Here is a 24561-nt window from a genome sequence, read left to right as displayed (position 1 = left end):
ACATACCATCCTTCTACAACGATCCCCCCCCAAAAAAAAAAGTCAATTGCAGTCATTACATGGCCTGAAGTTCTTCAGTGAATGATAAACAAAGAGTGTCTCATGCACATTTGTCTAAAAAGCGAGTGTAGTTTCCAATTCTGTTATTCTTGTGCCACCAGCACCGAAGGCAGATTTTTTTTTTTCATCTGAGGCAACAAGAAATTTTCACAGCAGAAAATTTTCATAGCAAAAATCACACAAAAATAAGTGAATTGATCCCTTTACATGTGACAAAAAAAAAAGGAGAAGTTATCTATTGCACTGGTTCTGTAGGCAGCCATACAGACACACAACTCGACTGTTTATTTTTTTAAAGAGTCGCATTTTGCATTTTTTTTCTATTCATTGCCGTAGGGGAAACACACCGCCGCCTCGACATTTTGTCGCAGGCCGCCACTCCCACAATTGTAGCACCATTTTCGTAAGAAGAGACTCACGTCTGCCGTATAATGAGAGACGAGATTGACGTCAAACGAGACACACCGAATATAGTAAGGCTTACACAAACAAGTAAACACAAACAAACTGTAAACGTATGCAACGTAAAAGGTCATCTCCACAGAGTATGAAAAGGATAACCTTTACACGGTAGAATGATTCATGTAGGTATTGAATGTCAACTGAGCACATTATTTTTAATTGCATGTAGCCATACAGTCATTCTAAACAACAACAGTGACATCAAATTAAGTTTACACAGTATAAAAGTTTAGTATAAAAGATGGAATTCTCTCTACGTCTTCTTTTACAAAAAGTTGACTTGTTGCATCAAAATGGTTAAAATTGACATTGTCAAATAAAGGCATATTGAGGGCATAGTTGCAAAAAGTTTTATATACACATTTTTAACACCTTCAGAGCAGTGGGTGGGGTGGGGAGGAGATTTAAAGGGTTCAACATGACATAATATACATACCCTATGTCTTGGGTTTTCAACAGGGCATGGTATTTCATTACAGCCTCTCTCTCTCCCTCATTCTCTCTCTCTTTCTATCTCTCTATCTCTCTTTCTTGCTATCTATCTATCCCTACGACGAACACGTGTCTATATTTGGTTTCCGGCTTCTCTGAACTAGAGCTGGCAAGGTTAAATGTGGAAGGGGGTGGATATTTGTGTACCGTATGTCTGCATCAAAGCCTTCTCCACTCATCACACACACACGTCTAAGCATATATCACCGTGTAAGTCCATGGAACAATGATACAAGATAAAGTCAAATTATGCTAAGCTTTCAACTCCCTGCTACTGTTATCTAAAACTACATGAAGACATATTATGACAACTATATACTGCATATGATACTCTTTTTATGTATTTTTGTCTCTGTTTGTGTAAAGTTTATGTTTGGAATGAGACATTCCACACAGATATATATGCAGCACATTATTCAATGATTCGCTCCATTCAGAGTCAGGGGGTTGTCCAGAATTAAGGCAAATTCAAATTGGTATGCATTCATAAAGAAGAATGTTGCATTACGTCTTGTAATTTTCTACCTAGTCTCACCTCTAGTCCTTTATTTGCAGCATCCTCCCTCCACAAAAAACAACAGCAAAAGACTTTGAGGTCAACAGAAATTAAAAAAACAATCAAACAAAATAGCATTGCTCAAAGTACTGTTCTTTCCCTGTGGAAACTTAAACGCTGCCCAGCAAATAACTATATTGTGTACTTAAAGAGTGCGGCCTGCCTATATCTGGTCTAGTTTTGGTCAACAAACTTCAAAGTTACAATGTCTCTATTCTCACAATGTCTCCATAGTATGTGATGCACGGTAAAATGGGGAATAAAAATGATAATAAAATCACAAAACACACTTCACATTTCGGCCAAACCTTGAAGTTGCACATCAGATAGGTAAAAATTGCAGCATGTCATTATTAATGCAAGTTAATACACTTCAGAAATACAAGAGAGAAAGAGAGAGGGATAGATAGATAGAGAAATAGAGAAGAAATATCAACATTTCAAAAAATGAAGTCAGCAGTTATTCATAAAAACCCAAGTATAGTTTGAAAAAAAAAATGCTACGATGATATATACTGGCTAGATTTTGTTCTGAAAAGTCAAAATAACCAGTTTCCATGCAGGCTTCTTCAAACGCACACTTTATAGATAAGACCACACCATGTATGCTGTAGAACATACCCACATAAAACTTAATATGTCGGACTGATACAATTGACTCTTGGCCAGCATATCAAGAAAAAAAAAAATACTGAGCTTATGACAACTAAATATGTTAGTTTGAAATGGTTTGCTGACAATTATCCAACTGTGCTTAAAAGTGTGTAATACGATGATTTTTGCCCATATGTTCACAACAGAAATACAAAGAACCATTGACATATATACACATATATTTGTCTTTGTCTAGTTCCCCTCGCCAATTCCCAAAACTATACAAAGGCTTTTGAATAGAGCAACAAAAAATAAAGTGGTACCAGTTAAGAATGACTTGGGCACTTCTTACTTTTGCTCATTCCCTTTACTGATACATGAATACTTTTAGAAGCCTACATTTTTGTACATGTCCACGCGCTGCCTTGTGCCATGAGGTATAGAGTAAAAAAATGTATTTGGTCACTTCGGCACTTAGTTCTAACATGCCAAGTATGGAAGCATATCATTAATCTTTCTTCTCTTTTTTTTTTTGTGACTGATGTCAAGTTGTACATCTGTGACCAACTGATCCTTCATGTCAACCCATCTTACACTTAGACAGGTTATACATGAATGGAATTACATTCATCCCTCTCTAAACAGTTGCATTTAAAAAGAAAAGAGAGAGGGGAAAAATGATAGGATACACAACAAATTCAGAAAAATATTCATCACACACTTTTTTTCTTAAGATAAGAAACAAAAACAAAAAACATTCATAAAATACAAAGATCGAGACAATTTCACGCACGAAGAAAAAAAAATGACGAAATGATTGTAAACATCTCTTAAATATGCAGCCCTTGTCCTGACGACTTTGGGTTAAGATTGGTGGGTGTGGCTAAGAGACACACATGTACATTCCTCTCTCGCTTATTGCCATTAGTGGTAGAGAGGGTGGCAGTTTGTCGTAGCATTCACAAAAATATTTGACGTGAACAAATACAGCAATAGAAACACATGCTCGGATTCACATGACCTGAATATTTGTACGTGCCTGCCGAGAACCGAATTCTTACTTTTTTTCTTTTACCGGCACACGGCCTTACAATGAAAAGAAGAAGAACCTACTCGGTGCAGCGGTGCCATCTGTGATCGTGACATGGGTCACCCAAGGACAGAAAAATACAATAAAAAGAAGAAAGCTGTAATGAAATGATACACATGCCGACTTCAAAAAAAAATATGAAAAATGACATGATGTTTTTCACACGATTCTGACAGAATGTGGCAAACCTTGTGTGCCGATCGAAAGTGCTGGCCTGCCCTTGTGCAAATTTTTCCAGCAGTAACAGCTTCGCTTTTTCGGAGGAAATTAGCATGCTGGAGTTCTTGCCATGTCCTCTATGAACATTCCCATTCATCCGCTGCAAACAATGCAATGCCCACGAACTTCAAGAGTCCAGGAAGTGGTGCCCTCAGAGGTCAGAGGGCAAATGACTTTCTCATTTTCCTGAATAAGTTACCTGTTCGTTGATTAGATATTCTGCTCTTTCCATCTCAACATCATGTTATGAATCCAGTAGCGATTTACAGTGGTGTACCATAACTTGCATCTTGCATTTGTGCGGCGGCGTGTGTTTCTCCATGCCCATTGTGTGTTGTGTCTGTCCAATGCAGCATTTAAGACACCGGTGAGCTGCCCACAGGAGGAAGGATGACAGGCGCAGACACCAGCACTGAGATGTGCAGAAGGTTGCCGCGCAGGAATTGTGAGCGTTGCCATGACAACGACATATGCCTACATCCGACCGCAGACCCGCTGGAGGCACAATTAGGTAGGCAAACAGAAACAAACAAAAAAAAAGGAGAAAAAATAGATATTGGAGAATATCATGTGTCTCAGGTGGTTCCTCCATTTTGAGTTGTACTAGATACCAAGTTTTCTTCGTCCACCTAAGTTCGACGGTATCCCTCCATTCTTGTTCGCTGTCGTCGACTTGTCTATTCACCTCTTATTGTGTGAAACTTTGTCTGTGACGAGCAACTCCACACACCCATGCTGCAATAGTCCATCCAGATCATTTTTAGCAAATGGTCTTTACAAAAGCTTGGTGCAAAGACTGCGATAAGGGAGGCTCCACGTTGACTTGGTTGCATTTGGCCGGCGCAAACAGACTTGAACAAGAAGTTATCGGAGACAAATGCGATGACCAATGAGTCTCCCGGACGGATAGATTATGATGACCATCTTTCGAATGTACCATCATTTTAATTTCTGCTTATTGTCCATCTAGGTGATTGTTTCTATTTTGTCCTTCTTTTGTTTTTTCTTTGACAGGCACCGCGAGTTCATTGGTAGAGGAGGTAGCGTTTGACCATGCCCGGTAACGGGAGCTGGTAGACATTCTCTAGGTTCTCCTTGCCGACCGAGACACGTACACATCGTCTGCACAGGTCTTGGAGAGGGAGGGGTGAAGCTGTAGGTGGGAAACAAAAATGAGAGAAAAAATAACAAAATAGTTAACAATCAATCTTAATATCTTTGTTTTCATTCAATCATTCAAGACTCAAAAAATATATATATGCATATCACATACATGTATTAAAGGTGTCAAAGTCCATAACTTTCCCACACTTTGCCAGTAGAAGTATTTCCTTTAACCATTTAACGTTTGCATCATTATCCAAAGGCTGGCCACTTGAGCACTGCTCTGCGTTCCAAGTTAAAGGAATATAACCAAGAGATGTGCCTAATAATCACAACCCATGTATGATATGCATTGTATATATGTTATGTTTTGGAATTTTCTTCTGCAAATGGGATAGACAGATATAAGGATCATCAATACAAGAGATGGAATGACCCATTTTGCTGTTTTCATTCTCTTTTACACATGTTGTATGATATCAAATGAGCATCAGTGCACCATGGACAAGAAGTGACCAGACAGTCCAAAGGACACACACACACACACTGTACATGTCATCAGATTAAAATACAAAGTGTACTTCACACTATTGATGGACTATAACTCATTACCTGGTAGTGCCCTTTTGCTGCTAAAATGATGATAACAGTTATTCAATCTATGATGGATTCAAGTAAGTTAAAAAAAAAAAAAACAAGCCTCCATCCCTCCATATACGTTATGTGACCCTTGGTTTTTCTTGGAAGACTGTAAGATGTACTCTCAGAAAGGCATTATAACTGGTAATGTGCCTACGTCATGATTAATTTATGAGAGCTGTGTGGCACCGTACGTCAACAAACTACCTGGAAGAGTGATGTAAGCACTTCCAAGAGACCGCAAGGCAGAAAAAATGTAAATTATGGGAGACATGTTTGACATTTCAGAGTCTGCTTATAGAGACTCTTCCCTGGAAATGGAATCAGAATGTGCCATTCAACTTAATATGAAACAAGCACAAAACACTCAAAATCACTCGGAGACAAACAATTCGATACGAGATACTGTATGAGGGTGTCTAAAACAATAACATGACTGGCACTACTGTCACATTATGTCGAAGAAACATGTACTAGTATGCAGGGTGAATCTACTGTACATGGGCATGTGACCTCTGTGTAAACCAGGACGATGAAATTAATTGCACATGGTTTGTCCGTGGAATGCCGAAATAAACAAGACCTCAGCTTGCTTTCGTGGAAGATTGGGTTACATGCTTTAACCATGATGTCTTATAATTTGTCTCAACGAAGCAAAACAACGTGATGCAATGTCACATGAATTCCAATATTCCTATGTTGTTATGACATACAAATGAACATGAGAATTTTCAATGTTGCATGCATATTTGTGTGTGTGTGTGTGTGTGTGTGCGTGTGTTTATGCAAATGTGTGTGTGTGTGTGTTTGTTTGTGTGTAGGTATGGGTGAAGAGTGTCTGTGTGTGTGTGTTCTCAGTGCTGTAAAGTATAAAGTGCTTTGCACAGTCACCCATTAGGCCCATGACTCACATTGGCACACCGACCAAAAATAGCCGTTTGAGGGGAAACCAGAGAACGCTACCCTTCCCAACTTGTGATGGTGAGAAAATGAGCCCCTCCATACATGCCCCCCCCCCCCCATTAGGTTAGAAAAAGAAAGAGAGCCCTACCCCATTTCCTGGCAGATAATAATGTGAACATAACATTTATGCGGAAGCCTCGGGTTGTTAATATTGAGGATTATTTTTGTCTTTCGCAGAATAAATGCTTTAAATTTTGGCCAATTCCTCTCCTGTCTTCTGTCTCTCCATCTAACATTAAATTTTGCCCTTTTCTTCTTCCTTCTTCTTCTTCTCTCGCTCCCTCCATCCCTGTAGTTACCTCACTCTTTTCCTCTTTCTGCTTCTATTTCTCGATCTCTCCTCTGTCCCTTTGTAGGCCTATCTCTCTCTCTCTCTCCAGTTTGCTTGCTGACCTATGCATCACCATCACATCATAGCCGGGCGGAATCCAGTCACTTTCTATTTTCACCCACACCTTTTCCTCTCACGTTCCTATGATTCGATCTCTCTCTCTCTCTCTCTTTATTTCTCTCCATATATCTTCCCTATATATATATACAATGTGTGTATATATATATACATATATATATATATATATGGCTATATCTATCTGTCTATATATATCTAGCTATCTATATCTATATAAATATCTACATATATATATACCATATACACGTTTCTCCTTCTCTTTAAAAAGCATCTTGAGCATTTTTGATGGACTGTGCTACGGAAGTGTTCACTATGTAAGCACATGAACGTAAAAATAGTACAAATTCTTTTTTAAAAACTTAGATTTAAAAAATGTTTTTACAAAATTCATTTTTTTAAGACTCTTTCTCTTCCCATATCTTGCACCTCCTCCCCCTCTCTTTCCCTCCCACTCTCGCTCGCTTTTTCTCTCTCACCAGCACACACACCCACAACCATATATTTATCTATAGATGTATCTGTCATCACCAGCCTGTTAAACTCAAACTCTGCTCTCTATAAAACATATCGGCCGTCTGTCTCTTTGTCCATCCATATCATATATATGAAAGCATCGCAAGGGAACACAGTAGCTCAGCCGTCTGGCTAAGAATAGACGTGGTTGGAATTAAACACTTACACGGGGCATTGGAAGGCCTAATTTGGATGATGTCGCTCAAATTTCACCCCAAAATTGCTGTGTCCTGTTTTCAATTTCTCATTCTGGCATGGCCCCCGTATACATGTGGGTGGTGGACAGACAAGATGGTTCTAAAAATACTCCACAACACGTAGGAAATTCTTTTCATCAAAACAGAAAAAAAAAATAAATATTATATTCAGGCCCTACCTAAAATATATTATACCTAAATATCTTGTCAATGCAAAGTATAATTACACTACAAGGACAAAGAGGTCATGTCAAAAAAATTATCTTGCAATGTGACAAGCACTCTTACTATAAACACACTGAGCTCCCATTACGGGGTAAAGACCCCCCCCCCCCCCCCCCCCTCCACAGGCCCTTCCACAGGAAAAAAAAAATGAGGATTACACTTTCTTTAGTTGATCGTGCATTCACTCATTTAAAATGCACTGGTAAGCACTGAAATATCTTTCAGTCACAGACAGTCCTCGTTATAGTTTCTATATATGAAAGCCATATTTTAAGAAGAAACCGCCCATTCTTTCAAGATACAAATGTTGTATCGACATCAATCTTCATAGAGGAGGAGTAGGCCCACACGCAATGCTGGGCTGATCATAAACCTTAAAGCCTGATATGCTGTGGAACGCACACAACGGACTCGCATAGCTACAGACACAAATATGGGTGCATGGGGCCACACATTGTGGCTGCGGGCTACTTTTCACTTTTCAGAGGAAAGGAGTTTGAATCTATGAAGAACTTACAGATTGGTCTGTCTTTTTTGCAAAATAATTTCTCACATTCATCATATGAGGGCATTATTATGAAATTTTTCAAAATTACTTTTCAAGTACTATCAATTGTCAATAACGTGTTAAGACTCCATACCATGCAAACATGATCGCTGGCATCCAAATGTTCTGGATTGCAGAATAAAGAGCACTAATATGCTAATAAGAAAGTTAACATAAAGAGCTCCTCTTAAAAATCACTGTGCCAAAACGATGAACCTCACTCAAAATTTTACGAATGCTATCTTACAGCATAATGTTATCTTTACACAGATCATCTTTTCATTTTTTTTTCCATTTTGTATCGTATTTTTGTTTTCCAAAGGCAATGATAGTATCGAAATGTAACTGAGAGACAGTTAGCGTCATAGACGCTGGAGGAAGGAAGTGATCTCAGTCAACCGAAACCATGGCAACGTCGCAAACTTTCTCTATCTAATGGTCTGGATTACTGCCAGACATCGAGTAGTGTGTACAATGTGTGCAAGCTTCACAGAGGATCCAGTAAAATGTAGCTTCACTTCAAGTCTTTTCTTCTTTTTACTTCCTCTCTCATTTCAACAAATCTCATGACATGTTGTAGCTTTGCTTTAAGACTCTGCTTTTTGTTGGTTTTTTGGGGGGATTTTTGATCAACTTTCTATTGGGCTTTCAAATGATATGGAGATTAGTGTCACACATTTTTATTATTCTCTTTCTATTTTCTTGCAAGATGAGGAGGGGGCAAGCTCAAAGTGTACAAGTAACACAGAATATTGAGGGGTGGGCTTGGACTGTTATACATAAAACTGTGTGTGAAATGTGCCAGAGATATTAAAAAGAAAAGAAAAAGGAAAGTAGAAGAATTGCCTGTAGCCAGCAAGACTGACTGGATACCGATACTAATACACAGGATATCCGAGAGCCTGATGTTATCGGCGAATGGATACTTGGCATCCTCATGTTTCAACTTTGTTTTCGCTGTCATCAATGGAGCCGATCAGTTATCATATCTGCATAAGCACACTACAGCCACTTCAGGCACACACTGCATGGCTGTTTCAACATAAGTATGTACATTTTATAATGTGCAAGTATGCACGCAGCAAGCTTTCTCTGGAAATTTGTATTTGTATAAATTGTTCTTACAACATTGCTATGTGAGATGATTCATGTACCCTGTGATAGGCATGCCTCTATGCAGCCCATATTCCAGTTACAGTCCATACTTTGCAAGCATGACACATACATTGTAGGGATACAATTTCCGCCTGTTCTTCATCCTCATTTCTGAGTGATCTAGCACAACCAGCCAAAGGCTTTCTTATCTACATATTTTGTCTCAGTTTGGAGTATATAAATACCATTGATGTATTATCATACGCCTACATGTATCAAAGAAAAAATTACTGCATGCACTGAACATACAGTAAAACTTATACTTACGTTCTAGGCCTCCAACATATCTTAGTGTGATTTCACAGTGTCCCCACACAGCGCTAACGATCGGGAATAGTTTTCTCCCTTTAAGTCCACGGAATGCAATGCCCAGAAACTGGCCGTTGGCCGAAAAACTCAGTGTGCCCTCGTCCATGTCGAGAATCATTTGGAAAGTGTCTGGCACGGTGAAGCCGTCCGAGTGTCCGGCAAGCGGGTACTGGTGGCCCGTTTTATGCTTGGAGTCGTGGAAGAGCTTCTTGCGCCCCAAGTCCCAGCCCCACGATTCTGAATTGCTGCCAACCAGCGACTGATATCCGACACAGTGGAGGGGTGCTGACGCCGTGGCGACGCCAACCACGGCGTGCGTACCCCTCTGTCTAGAGTTCCATGAGACTTCCAACACGTGCAGTCCACGCGTGAAACCAACTTTCCCTCGTATACAGTCCGTGCTCTGCGCAACAGGGTGTCTGTGGAACGTAAGTGGGTCGTCCTCCTTCACAAAAATGTTCAATGAGCGGTCCTCCTCGTTCCACGCGTACTTCTGCTGCGTGTCCTTGTCAGCCGCCGGCATGTCAAGGAGCATGTCCAGCCGGTTGGGCTTCTGTAGGTCATCGCTGTAGGTCAGCTCGCGGTGCAGGGCTTTGGACGGTTCCCTCGCCACCTGCTTCATGCCTCCGGACACTTTCTGCCCCATGACCAAAGACCGACTCATGCAATTCCCCGCCGTGTTGGCTACCTGGCGCATCAGACCGACGTCGTCGCTCCACGCTCCGCTGAAAACCCTAACCCCGAGACACGTGGCGCTGTCTCCCCTGTTCCGGACGAAGGAAAAGGACCACACTGGTAGCTCCGGTGAGAGTCCCTCACTGGATCGTCCGCCCTCTACCTCCTGCAGCCGTGTAGACCTCAGTGATCCCAACCTTTGTAGTGTTGCTGCCACTCATCTAAATCCCCACTGCACACTGACTCAACCTGCAAGAGACAAAAAGAGGAAATAGCCCGCTTAGTCGTGGTGAAGGCTACAAGTAATCTTTCACTACAGTATTCATCCTTTTCCTTTTTCCGTAGCAGGAAGTTTACAGAGGTTGTTCAAGTACGTGTTTTTTTTTTCAGTAGATTTTTTTTTTCCAAAAGACTAGTACAGTTCGATGCAACTGACATTATCACGTTCGGAGAGCACACAAATGGCAGCTCGTAGACTGCATTTGGCCTAGCACTGTCAGAGCCTGCCTGTCTTGGCAGCTCGACATGCATACAGCTGCCGTCCTAGATCCAAACAACTCTCTGCACTGAAACTTTAATCTTGGGCCCTGATTGCAGCGCGGAAAGGCGACTGTGGGAGCGTTGGGCGCCAGACAAATTTGCTCACGTCGATAAACAGCCGATAAGTATTGGGACCTGTCCAAAAATTGCAGCCACATACCCCGCCTACCACCTCCCCTCTCGGCACAAGAGAATAATATCTTCTCTTCATTTGAAGTATTGTCAAAAAAAACTGCACAGATATGTCACGGAGGTACATGTACAGTATGATGGCTGCGAGCAGATTCCTTTACATTGTTGCTCTACAGTTGTACTTCACGAGATATCCTTCTGCAGTACTGCATGGCTAGACTAAGCAATCTAATCTCACCAAGGTGACACCATGCCTGTTTGACAACACTTGTAAAATCATGTTTCAGTTTTGTCTTCCGTGTTCAGCTCGGTTTAATGCTACAATCTCGTTTGCATGCAGTCAGTGATGACAGACTTTCTGTTGCCTGTCTACGCATAACTCTCTCTCTCTCAAGAAATTATGACAGAATCTGCTTTTATACATGATACAACTTGAGATCTATTCCGTACACTCTCTCCCTCTCACACACCACTCTGTACTTGAATAGCAACTGGACACTGGATGGAAATAACGGGCCTTACAAATGTCGTTTGGTGTAGCACAGGAGGATGTTTGAATCCATGAAATAAGAAAAGCCAGTTTCCACGGCGATTCAATTCATCCTCGCTAGAAGTGATCCCCCTCTCCCCCACCCCCCCCCCCACATTAATTCACAGTTTCATTTCAAGGAGAGACTCCTCTTTCTTTGGCATGTTAAGGGTAGGGTCAATTTGAAAGCGGGACAGCAGTGGCTTTGCTTTGGGAGTGGGGGGAGGGGAGGAAAGTGGAAAAGTCAAGGGAGATGAAAGATTGCTGGCATAAGTCGTCTGGTGAGGAGCTACTCCGACGATGAAAAACTTGGCTCTCTGTCACCTCCTCGACTGTATATCATTGTCTGTAACTTTCGGGTCATTGCACGAAGACCGCCCAGCTTGCCACAGATTATCCTGAACTTCTAATCAATGATGCAGGTTGACACAAATAGCATTAAAATTATGTAACTGTGAATTGTCCTTGTAGTTTCAATTTATAGACATGAAGTCTACAATAGGTTGATAGACACATTACCACATCACATGGAAAAGCAAATTGGAATTACATGATGATAAGCATTTTATTATAGAGGCAAAAAGCAATGCAATACTGATCTTGGCAAGTATGACTGGCATAGCAATAGCTACATTAGTTGAAGTGAAATAGATATATGTTGGTAGTTCAGAATATTTTTTTTTTCCCAAACCTCTTGTGCCAAAATGACATACACATAAACATGTATCATGTGTCATATGATTGTAAGAGAAAAGTGAATCATATTTGTGTGTTTGAAGAATGTTTCAGTTTTTTTTTTGTGGTTGTCGTCCTTTCTTATTAGCGACATTGAAACTTGCGACGGGTCAACTGCAAGCCAGGGATTGATTGAACGTCGTCACTGCCAAGTAGTCAGGGAGACTTGGAATCGTGTCTTTTGAAGAGGTTGAAGTATGTCAAGTACTGTCGCGAGGCAGGGCAAAGATTTTTTTTCCCTTCCTGAATGAACATCATTGCAGCACTGCTATTGTAATTTAACAAAGAGAGACAAAACAGAAAATTGAACAAGTAATAACCTGCACAATGCTGAAAATGGAGTGGGGGTGGTGGCGAATGAAACCACGCGGAGAAGAATTTCTGGAAATTCACAAGAATGCAGATCTAAATTCAAACTTAAGTGGCACCTAGTTGAACGACAGAGAGACTAAAGCCAGACACTATAGAAGTAAAATAACCCTAATCTTGTAGCAACACACAAATTATACATGTACATCATGCATACATATGCACTACAGGGGGAACTCTTGACTTAGGTCAATCGTCGAACCGCAGGAAATGCCGGCACAGCTAATTAGCAGCAGCTCCGTATTCTGCTGCTCCCCCAATCCCGATCGCTGAAAATGTGACAGCACTCCGCAGAGGACATGTGATTAATGTTGGTGGTTGGGGGGGGGGGGGGGGGGTGGGGGAGGGGTAAGGGTGAGAGGGACAAGGCAAGGTGAGGGGGAGGGGGGAAACCTCCTGAAGATACAAGATCCTTCCCTCATCCTAGTCAATTTCTCATTCCAATTTTGTGCGTAGCTGGCAATTGCGACTATCATAAGCACCTAATGTACTGCAAATGTTCAACATTTCACCATTAAAAATCTACAACCAGCCTTCATAGCAGCACAGTAAAGATTTAAAAGACAACTCTTTTGTATTTTATTCCTTGTTCCCTGACTAGCCATGGTATCTTCCAGTCATCCTACGAGGGTGAAAATTAGTGTGGGTCATTCATCAAACGTAGCATGTTTAAAGAGTGACTATGAAATGGAATTTGTGAAGCATTGTGCTACACAGTAAAGCAGAGATACAGTGAAGCCATTTCTGCATAGAAACCTGCAAACGTTTCGGCAAATTGGAACCATCATCTCCAAATGTCAGTGAGAAATACAGTTGTATAATCCCGACTGGTACCATTGCCGAGACAGAGTAAGATGTGAAGTTTAACTCAAGCTGTCACTTGGATGAAAGTGGAGAGGAAAACTTGGAAGGGGGTCGGAGGAAACTTGATGGGTCGGAGGAAACTTGATGGGGAGAGGTTAGTGGAAGACAGATGAACAGCTCATGACACTCGGCAAAGTTCTCATTTCTATCAGCGCTGACACTCTCATACTCAGGTGCAGTGGGCCTGCACACTGTTTGCAGGCAGCAGAGGAAATGAATAAGACTGCATACTCATACACATCAGGAAAGTGGTAGCCCGACCTGTCTCGCGTTACTGCAAAGTTCATTCCTTGCCTTTTTTGTCTGTTTTTTTTTTTGTGTGTGTGTGTGTTTTTGCCCCTCCTTCTCCTTTATACCCTTTTTATGCTGTCTTCTCTTTGGAAGGGCTCACAAATTGGAGTTCCACAATGTTCTTCAAATTTCTCCTTTCATAAAAGCAAACCACATACCTCCTCCACATCTGGTCTTAGTGTCACTGGTTCTCTGGCAACTCTAGACATCTATTCTCGTATTAGGGACGCTTCTCCATGTAACAAACTATCAGTGAGAAAACGACAACAACAACAAAACAATTGTTGCCGGCTGGGCTACTTCCCCCCAATATAGGTAGAAAAAGAAGAAGAAGAATGTGGCTAGAGGAAGAGGTGCATTATACCCTCTTGATTGTCGGGAGGAAGTTCAGAGAACAAAGAGCTGTGTTTTCACTTCACTCCCACCCTCGTTTCCCACAGAAGTTGAAAATGCAGATGCATGCATTGTTGCAGTTAATACAGGAAGTGACTACAAGCACAATGTACGCTATTAAAGGAGAGACAAAAGGTATAGGCCTATCTAGGTATATACGTGGGCAGTTTATGGTGGGATACTAACATTATGTCCACTCTTGGAAAGTACATGTGACGGAAAATGAAACTGCATAATCTATGTCTCTACCATTTCATTTTTGTGCGCACCGGCTGTCAGCCACCGGCCTGGCGACAGTGCATGGCACGCTGTTCGATTGTCGCTCTTTACTACTAAGTACACGCAGGGCACGATTACTGTGTGCTCTCGGTGTCCAGTCCACTACTCCTCCATTCATTCATCGATTCATTCATGCCGGGCAATCTTCGGGAGCGTTGGACTCCCACCCAAGAATATGATGATGATGATGATGATGATGGTGGTGTAATGATATGACAATGTACGGGAAGAATGCTACCGGCATGGGAGGGCGGAGTCTGTGGGTTTGGAAAAACAGACAACGGGTGGACGGGAGATTCATCTTTGTGATATTGAGTGCTATTCCCTGTCAGTGTCGGCAGCTTTTTCTTAGAACCGCACCGATGTCACCTCAAGTCGAGAGGACAAAAGGCAGCAAGCACCTTATTGCCTTCATGGGTGGATCTCTCTGACGTGTGTGCACTCCTTCCTACGTATTAACCCTAACTAACGGGTCACCGCCCAAGCATGTAGAGAATGATTGTGTGCACGAGTGTTTGGTATACATCTCTGTTTACTATGGGGGAGCTGCAGTGCAAGCAACAAGGTGAATGAAATTAATCATCACGGCAATGCAGTAAGCAGTGCAAATTCCTGACTTAATTCTTTGGTCTGTCTTTGATTAAAAGCCATTGCAACCATACAAATTCTTCTTACAGATAGATTAATTTTATGCACTTGATCTGAAAGAGAAAGAAAAAATAATAAATTTGAATTTGCTATCTCAGTTCTGATGGTGCATAGCAATCAGTTAGGAATTTCTCTCCCTATTACTTAAGGGAAAGCCGAGTGAACTTGTGCCCACCCACATTCTGAAATGGATCGATCCATACTTGTGTGTGTGTTTGCATTATGCGTATATGCGTATCTGTGTGTGTGTGTGTGTGTGTGTGTGTGTAGACATGTGTGCCTTTCTCACAAGGACCGCACATTGTTGTTGTTTGATTCAGACGGAGTGGGGGAGGAAGACAAATCAATGATTCAGAGAAACGGCCAGCGGAAAGACTGACGTCACGCATAATACACACACAGTGGGGTACACAGTGCTATCCACAATAAAGGGTCCATCTCGCAGCTCCCAAGAATCCACCACCCGGCCTCTGCCCACGAAATGTGAATACTCCATATGTCTAGACACAGTGACCGCTCCTGATCCTATGTAGCGAGGGCTACAGAAGAAGAAAAAAACGAAACATATACACAGACAGACAGGAAAAATAACAAGAAATTAGAGCTTGTTTGTGTGCACAGTAAAACATCAGTTACCTTGAGCAACCTTGAATGAATTCAGCCAAGTCATTGGTATGACAAGAAGAAAGCTGCATTCACTACAAAATATCTACCACAAAATTGTGAAAACAAAAATGTAAATCACCCAAACCAAAAGAAACTCAGTGGTAAATGAAGTACTGGTGCCTTTCATGAAATCTCTTTCCCCTCCAGCAATGTGATCTGTCTCATTATGATAGCTAAAATTCACCTCACCAAGAAGTTCTCCAACTCAGTGCTTGGCTGAGATAAAATCAAGAGCCTAAACCTCTAAGCTACAATGACTCAGTGTAAGGTAAATACAATGACCCTAGCCTTGAATATTAATTGCTCACTATCCTGCCCTAGTTTAACTGATCTGGAAAATAAAGGAGGGCAGCAAACATTTTCACAACAATAAAAGCATACTCATGACATAAGTGTTGGTCAAACATGCCATTTTGCAATCTGCCCCCCCCCCCATACAAAAAGACAAAGACATGTGTATCTAATATCTTTATATGCATGCATTTAAATTTAATGACACCCTGAAGATCTTTAAAGATATTAAAGTACTGTGCACATTTCAGTCACAAGTCACAAAGACAAAGTTCCAACATAACAAAATCAAATATAAATATTTTCATATTCAGAGACATATTCCATATCCCCCCTCAAAAAAAAGAAAAAAAAAATCTGCAAGGAAGACTGAATTAAAAAAAAAAGGAAGAGAGATGTTTACTGGCAGATCACGTTTATTGAAAGAAGTCTAACAACAACCACGTCACACCCTTTGCACTCGAGTACTGCAGTTTAACTGAGCAAAACAAGTAGTAATTGTATTCTGAAGAAACGTGCACTGAGGATTACATATCTCTACCTACATGTACATGAAGACAAAGTAAGTGAAGATTTGTGCAGTGACAGCAATATTTGTCAGTATTGAGATAGGACAATTAAGCACGCGGGCATGATCGCTGCCTCTTCCAGAAACAAGCATAAGACAAACGGATGAATGAAGGTTGTTCAGTTCATTGAACACGGGAGTCACCTCTGAAACTTTAATGGAAACAGATTACTGTGCAGGCCCAATGCTGGATCCTCTTTACTAATGTGTAAAGTAATCTCGACCATGAATAACGACCTCCACTATTGTGTCATCAAGGTGCAGCTTGTGTGTGTGTGTGTGTGTGTGTGTGTGTGTGTGTGTGTGTGTGTGTGTGTGTGTGTGTGCTAAAAGCTCCCCTTCACACCCCACACGTTAGTCGCCACTCAGTGCCTCCCATGGTCACTTGAACAATCGGGCATCACCTGAGGGAACATGTGACTACCAGCTGTCAACAACTCCTACGGCACACGCTATACCCAAGCCTGTCGACGAGCCATAATTCATTTTTCATAACCACCACCACCCCCACAAATAGGTGCAATTCAGCCTATCAGAGCTTACAGCCCGAATGACACTTTCTTTTTAGAGGTACCACAGCCCCCCTTCCATCCCCCCATGTGTTCTGATTCCTGGAATAAGTGTTGTCTGTCGACCTTCCTACGCCCACCACTGATGTTCAAAGTTGTCTCCCCATGACCTTGAACATCTATCTTCCTCTTTTCAAGGAAAGCACACGGGAAGGAAGAGGAACAAAGGACACGCTTAGTCCCACATACTGTATTGGATGTCGGGCAAATTCTCTGAGGTGCCTTGGTGTCGGGGAAAGTACAACCGTGTAATGTAGCTCCTATGTAATGTAGCTCCTATGTGGTGTAAGTCCATCCAAAATTTCAAAAAAAAAAAATATTCAGTCTGCACATATGTAGCAGATGACAAATCTGAGGGTATTTCATTGTTTCTGTTTTTATTCTTGTTCTACGGTATAGGGCCTGTTACCAAAAACTGATCAATGTTGAAATCATGTGCCACAGTGAAACTAACAAATATGATGATGTATATATGGGACTATTACAATCTTCATTCATCCCCTTTCAATGTAATTTTTCATACATTTCTGACAAAACAACTCCCTTTCTTTTCTTGTTTTATTCATTTTACAGCAGTCAACAATTGCGGTGACATAATGGTAAAACACGGTCTACCAAAGAAAATGGAAGAGATGATAGAGAGAGAAAAAAAAAGCAGGGACACTAAAGAAAAAATAAAAGACTTGGCTCCTTGTCAAATCAGAATTGCTGGTTATTTCCTTTCTCAGATCAATGCTGATGGAACTTAGGCCCTCTCCCTTCCCAAGGAGACTGCTATCACCACAGGCAGATAGTGTGGATTTCCAAGTAAACCACGCTTTACACATACACAATAAGTTTATATCAGACCTGGAGAAGAGGGGTTAAAGAGCAGAAATCAAACAATTGGTTTTTAAGGAGAAGAACTAAACAATTAGCTTTGGCCCCGTTTCTGTTTCTTAGAGAGAGAGGTGGGAACCCGTAGGACAGTGACCTACTGCAACAATGTGTCAGAGTCAGATTGCCAGCAAAGAGGCAGCAAACCAGGAACTTTTGTGGAGGGGGGTGAGGTGGAAAAACCACAATCAAACTGCACAGACTGTATGAACAGAGTCACAAACCAAGAGGGAACAAAGGGGTGACAACTTGGCACCCCATCTAATCTTTAAAGTTGGGAAACTTATGATAATGGTGGTAGTGAAGAGCATAAGCAACAACAACAACAACAAAATAATAGAAACATCAAAGGGGGTGTTACAGGTAATAGGGTATGAATGGAAAATGGAAGGAACAAAGGGAAAAAAAGATGGTAAGACGAGGATACTGGTAGGTGGTAAAGAAGATACATACATTCCTTGTTGCTTGCTATCTGTGAGGGTCTTTGTCTTTGCTTTACGCATACACACCCCACATGGCCAGCTTCCCACAGGGTGTTGGAAAGACAGAAGGACAAGGGGGAGGAGGAGGAGGAGAAGAGAGAAAGATAGGCAGCAACAAAAGAATAGGGGTCCATTCATTGTTCAGGAGTATTGTTGGAGGCTGGAAGAGGAGATTCACACTGATACACTTGTTCCACGGTATGGTGTCTTTAAATAGATAGTGAGCAACAAAGCAGCAGGCCAGATAATAATCCATGATTGCCATGAGGTTTTAGGACAAAAGTGCATACTGCAACACACACACACACACACACACAAATATACACACACCGTTTTCAGGAGACAAAGGGGGGGGGGTGGATTTCATAGTATGTGGCTTTTTGTTCTTTCAAATCTTCTGAGTTTCCTGTGGTCACCTTTCATGACCTTTGTAGTCTTTATGACCTTTGTCACATTGTGTCCTCTCTCAGGTGTGACTGTGAGAAGCTTGTGAATTTAGAGATAACTGTGAGTGTGAACGCAAACAACCCCCTGGGTATGCTTCTTTACAAGTACCATTACTTTAAATGTTTAAGGCATGGCACAGAGTCAACATGGATAATATAGGCCTACTCATTAAATGACCAGCATGTATGCTGTTGGTCATCAAAATAAGGTCTTTTAGGATTGTGTTGGCCTATACTATAATGACCGCCTGCATCAGACGCGTCCAGCATGGTACCAGCACCCATCAGCACAAAACAAAACAAAAAATCTGCACCCACGTCAACTACATGTAGTTCAGTTCATTAGTTCATTGGAAGCTGTAAATGTTGCCATCCCCTTGTGCGCATATTGCTGTACTTACACCCGAGTCAGGGGATTATAAACAGGAACACAAATCTTTTGAAACTGAAATTCTATCTGAACACGAACAACCCCCAAACTATAGTCCCTTCTAGTTCCAGATCCACTTGATTCCACGAACACTAGTAATAGCAGTGCTCATGCATGTACAGCTAGATACTCGGGAATGGGTAGGGACAGATACATGAATTGAGAAACTTGGCTACTAGCTGTCACATCAAAAACAAAAACAATGGGGAGGGGGAGAAAAAAGGAGAAGAAAAACAGCAGGATATACAACCTTTGTAATTAACACTGAGTCATATATCTTGTATGCATACACAACAAATTGTAATATGCACAGTACTTTGTGATACTTGGGCACTCTCGGTAAACCTTTTGTTCATAATTACCGTAACTGCCAATGGGGCACTTCCTGGGATTTTTTCCTTCCTTTCTTTCTTTAGTGCTAAGTCCCAGGTCCTCGTGTGGCAGTCATAGAATTCCCCCTCCCCTTCCCCTCTTTTCCCTACATCCCCTTTCATTAGTGTTAACAGAACAGAGCATTTCAATTTCATTTATCATTGGCCCTCAAAATAGATTGGTCAAGACTATTCGAACAAAAGTCCCCTGAAATTTTCTGGTGGTGTCCTTTTTCCAGACTCTCCATTTTGTAGGAAATATCACACAGGCAAGACTGCACGGCACACAGCCAAACTACGCCAAACACAAAATTATGCTCCTGCTCTTTTTTTCTTTCTTTTTTTTTTGTGGGGGGGGGGGGGAGGATGGGGAGGGTCAGGTGTGGGGGAGAGTCTATTAACACACAACACAATGGACACATGCAGACTGCAGAAAGAATAGGCCTACACATATCTAACAAAGAAAATGCCAAACAATTTGTGGTTACTCATTGAATTCTTTCCACATGACTAAGAGGGGACAGAAAAGACTCTAAGGAGAACCCAGGGAATCTAGGTGGAAGAGATAAATGACTTGATGTCTACCAAGAATACTGATACACAAACAAACAACAATACAGTATCAAACAAAGAAGACAAAAAAAAACCCCAACAGCATGGTTACCTTACCATGTGAGGTTACCTTACCATGTGAGGTTAACAGAAGGTAGACAGACAGACCCTTTTAACTTCTAAGCACTCAATGCCCTTATTGTCTCTGACCACTGCCAATCAGAGAAAAATTGCTTGCCCCGCTGGTTATTGTAACCTAAAGTGCTAGTTACTCTAACCCCAACCACCCTCAACCCCCCCCCCAACTTTCCATTACATTACGAAGAAAACCCACATAGGGATTGACCCCTGCAAGCAATGACCACAGTATGACCCCTAGACACCCTCTTTTTTGGGGTGGCCTCTCAATGACCCTTTATCATCTATACCACACCACCGCACAGGTAACCCCCCTCTCTCTCCTATAACCCCCTTACCCCACCCTTACCACCCCACTAATCCACAAACTTTTCCTCACCTTTCACTTTTGCTTTTCAGCAGACAAATAATCCACATTGAATTCCGCAAAAAAAGCGAGTAAGGGAGGGGCACCCCTACTGCTTAGTCTCATCTCTAACTCCATGCGTGGTATCCGTACACGAACTAACGCACGAGGGAAATTATTGATTAAACGTGGGAGTCGTGAATAGTATACTATGAGAAAGAATGTACATTACATTGTAGGAAAGCAGGAATTACGTCTGCGAGATCATGATTACACACACAAAACAAAACAAAACATCGCAGTGAACTCAAAGAAACAAATGTTTACGAGAACAAGGACTAGGAAGGAAGGAAGGAAAGAGGACAAAGAAAACTACAACATGACTTGAACACATCGGGGCCGATAAAGAGAGATAGGACGGATGGACGATGGAACAAAAGAGCTTGGAAGCTATACAAGTTATTCTCCGAAAGTCAACTGGACTATCTCGCTGCCTGAAGAGATTAAAGATGACGAAGCGAGGCGACAAACAGTGGGGGGAACAGAGGACAAAGGCCGCCAGGGAGAATATCAAGGAAAGCTAGAGAGAGAGAAAAAAAAAAGGGAGGACGGCATAGGAAGACAATGAATGATACGTGTAGGTGTATCATGAAAACGTCACAAGGGATTCAGCCGAAAAGGAATTGAAAGTCCAAGAATGTGTAGGAAGTGCGGACAATCGGACCCAGCATGGAGGTGTATCCATACAGACAAGGGACCCATGGCTTTAACCCGATGAAGACTATAGTCCCATGTATACATGGCCAGTTGTCTATGGGAGAAAGCGTGCGATCACTTGGAGTGGAGCAAAATCAGCTTGTCCTCAATATATTAAAACATCTTCTAAACCTTCTGCTGTACAAGCTAACAAGCCGTGTTTGATTTCGCATAACACACAATTTTCTTTTGTCAATTATATTGATAAACAGAAACAGACTCTATCTCTTACTCTCTTCTCTCTCTCTCTCTCTCTGCCGAGACCATGTGTCCCCTGCGCTCTACGCTCGTTCTGGCACGGGTAAAAAAGTGGCGATGGATCGCTGGTTGTGAACTTTCATCATCATAATCAATTCGTCCCAGCTCTCAGTCAACGTGACTTCGGAGGGTAGAGGGGGAGGGAGAAAGGGGGGGGGGGGGGGGAGTGCCGGTACGAGGCTGCATTCTCCATACAGCCGGCAACAAGTTCCACTGCATACAGTAGCTGGCAGTAGCGCTGCTGCGAATAAGATCTGCCTGGTCACAGTGATTATGGTGAATGCGAAAAAGGGGAAAACACTTCTACTTTCCAGTCATCATGAACCAAAACTAAGACTGTATTTCCCCGGAACGATGCAAACACATATTGCATGTTTAGCACTTTCTTTACATCAATCAATGAAAAACATGCATTTTCATTGTTTCTTCCCCCTACTGTCTGGGAATCAACTAAACCTACCAATCCCATCCTTGCTACCCCTATCCCCCCACCCCACCCCCCGCCCTGCACGTTGAAGAGATTTTGTGCACAGATAAACTTAAAGGACAAGTTCACCTTCATAAACATAAGGATTGAGAGAATGCAACAATATTAGTAGAACACATCAGTGAAAGTTTGAGGAAAATTGGACAATCGATGCAAAAGTTATGAATTTTTAAAATTTTTGTGCTGGAACCGCTGGATGAGGAGACTACTACAGCTTGTGAGTCATAAGCGTACAACAGTATAAAGAAAATGTAAAAGAAAATTCAACATATTTTCACTTTTTTCGCATAATAAAAGAACTCTTGACTTGCCTCTTTCTAAAGGCAGGGGGAATAATATTGCCCATAACATTTGTCGGTAACGAGTCAGGGGAATGTGTACTTTTTTCAAAAGATGGAATTTTGTGAAATTCTCTTTATATTTTCCTTATATTGTTGTACGCAAGTTATTCATACACTGCAGTAGTCTTCTCATCCAGCGGTTGCTGCACAAAAATTTTAAAAATTCATAACTTTTGAACGGATTGTCTGATTTTCCTCAAACTTTCAATGATGTGTTCTACTAACATTGCTACATTCTCTCAATCCTTATGTTTATAAAGGTGAACTTGTCCTTTAAGGGGGAAAAAACAGGAATGGGGGACAGACGAGCATTCAACAACATTCATTTAAAAAGTCTAGACACCTTTATAACACTTAATGCAGGCTTATTACATAGCAAGGCCTGTTTATCACAATTCCTGTGCATGATGTTTGCGTGTCTGTGCAACCAAGATTATCAACCCCCAATCCCACCAGCTTTTGATAATACCCACCTCCAATTTGATTGAGTACAGAGTGAGCTGTGAGGAAATGTAACACTGCCCCACTTTTTCCCCAGTCCTGTTTGGTGTTTAGAAACTCGTATAGTCAACCTCAAGGGTGCCTTCTATGTTTTTGTATCGAAATGATTCATATTCAAGTCTCCCAGTTTCAGTGCATGCCTGCTGCAAAAACATATCCCCTCCTCTCCCCACAAAGACAAACATTCACAGTTTATTCATCCATTTTCTTGTGCGCTTGCCAGGAAATTGGTCATTCATACATAACTGCCAAATCTGATCGATTGTTTGGGCTGACAAAAAAATTTAGAGAAAAAAGAAAACTAATCATGATAACGGTTAACCACACAAGATGGAGTTTCTTGCCAGCAATTCATCAATACCCTTCCTTTTTCTTTCTACCGTATCTCGTCCATTAACTCTAGGATGTGCCCTGATGCAAACTGTAAATAAATGTATCAACATTCTGTTTATATGCTCCGTGTCATGCTTGAAACCTTGGACGCTCGCCAGCGCAGCGTCACAATCTGATAGCAAAGTCCACCTCTTCTTTCCTCCATCTGATATGCCCAAACAATGCGTCGACTCTCGTTATGGGTCATTCCTCTCTGCTTGCTTGCTTGCAATGATTAATTGGTACTTTTCAGAGAAGGACTCCAGATTGCCGCACGAACAAGGAGGGTTCAGTTTAACGGAGACAAAGAAATGATTATCACAAAGTCCACCGGATGCAGATTAAAAGATGTATAGGGCCATGGTAGCATCACATATTCTTGGTAGATCCATTAAATATATACCACACATGGGAAGAAACATATGAAGCAAGTTTATGCCGATGGGTTATAAACAAAGGCAACACAATTATCCAAAGAATGTACAGTTGTATATACACATGGAAAAAAAAAAGAGAAAGACTGAAGATTTGATCGCAATACTTACTCGTCATAGTTATGAATGAGGCAGGCACACAGGCGTATATCCAAAATAGTTATATTCACAAGGGTACATGTACAGCAGCGCTGGATCCCAACAACAGTTTAGCGGAGTGGTGCTTTGCCGAGCCCTCTCTCTCCGAAACAAAGAGCTTGCTCCACATCAGCTGTTTGCAGCCGGCGATTCTACACTGTTCAGTGCCTTTTAGACACACACACAAGCTATGCATAAACAGCTAGCCTTTCAGCACAGTACACACAAGAGAGAAAAAAAAAAATCTACCATAACAGTATGGCTTGTAGAAGAAAAAACTCCAGCACTGAAAAATATTATCAAGGTGTGCACATGATGCAGCATACAGTGAAATAATTTGGGTAAAATGTGTATCAATATGGGAGCACTCCAGGATATATAGTCTTTGCAGTATAACTTCGCTATTCTATCTGACTGCTGTGCTAGAGGTAGTCAGCTTTATACAGGAGATTTCAAGGCTGGTGCAGAGAACTGTGGAGAGAAAGAGATTGGGGAAAAAAAAAAGGCCTCGCTGTGACCTCATAGAGTATTCTCAAGGGCTGATGATGTC

At 41.6% G+C, this 24561-nt stretch overlaps 1 protein-coding gene across 1 annotated transcript; it reads right to left on the bottom strand.

The window, feature by feature from the left end:
• Positions 1-917: 917 nt before the first annotated feature.
• Positions 918-24351, bottom strand: LOC139713311 (protein gustavus-like). Its single transcript, XM_071625059.1, has 3 exons — positions 23985-24351; positions 9493-10458; positions 918-4626 (listed from the first exon to the last, which is right to left on the bottom strand). Exons 2-3 carry the CDS (start codon positions 10229-10231, stop codon positions 4499-4501), a joined length of 867 nt encoding a protein of 288 aa, XP_071481160.1. The 5' UTR covers positions 10232-10458; positions 23985-24351; the 3' UTR covers positions 918-4498.
• Between the last annotated feature and the right edge of the window lie 210 nt (positions 24352-24561).

Source organism: Diadema antillarum, unplaced genomic scaffold, assembly GCF_040938485.1.
Source record: "Diadema antillarum isolate AM-2024a unplaced genomic scaffold, OU_Dant_1.0 scf00000043, whole genome shotgun sequence".
NCBI lineage: Eukaryota > Metazoa > Echinodermata > Echinoidea > Diadematoida > Diadematidae > Diadema > Diadema antillarum.
Note: the sequence above shows the minus strand (reverse complement) of the source record. Positions and strands in the feature narration are given on the sequence as shown.

Bases quoted from the DNA above. Each gene is read 5' to 3' on its own strand.
- LOC139713311 (XM_071625059.1), bottom strand. From the start codon at position 10,231: ATGCGCCAGGTAGCCAACACGGCGGGGAATTGCATGAGTCGGTCTTTG. The intron at 4,627-9,492 runs GTAAGTATAAGT...TCCCACCTACAG, and splicing joins ATATGTTGGAGGCCTAGAAC to CTTCACCCCTCCCTCTCCAA.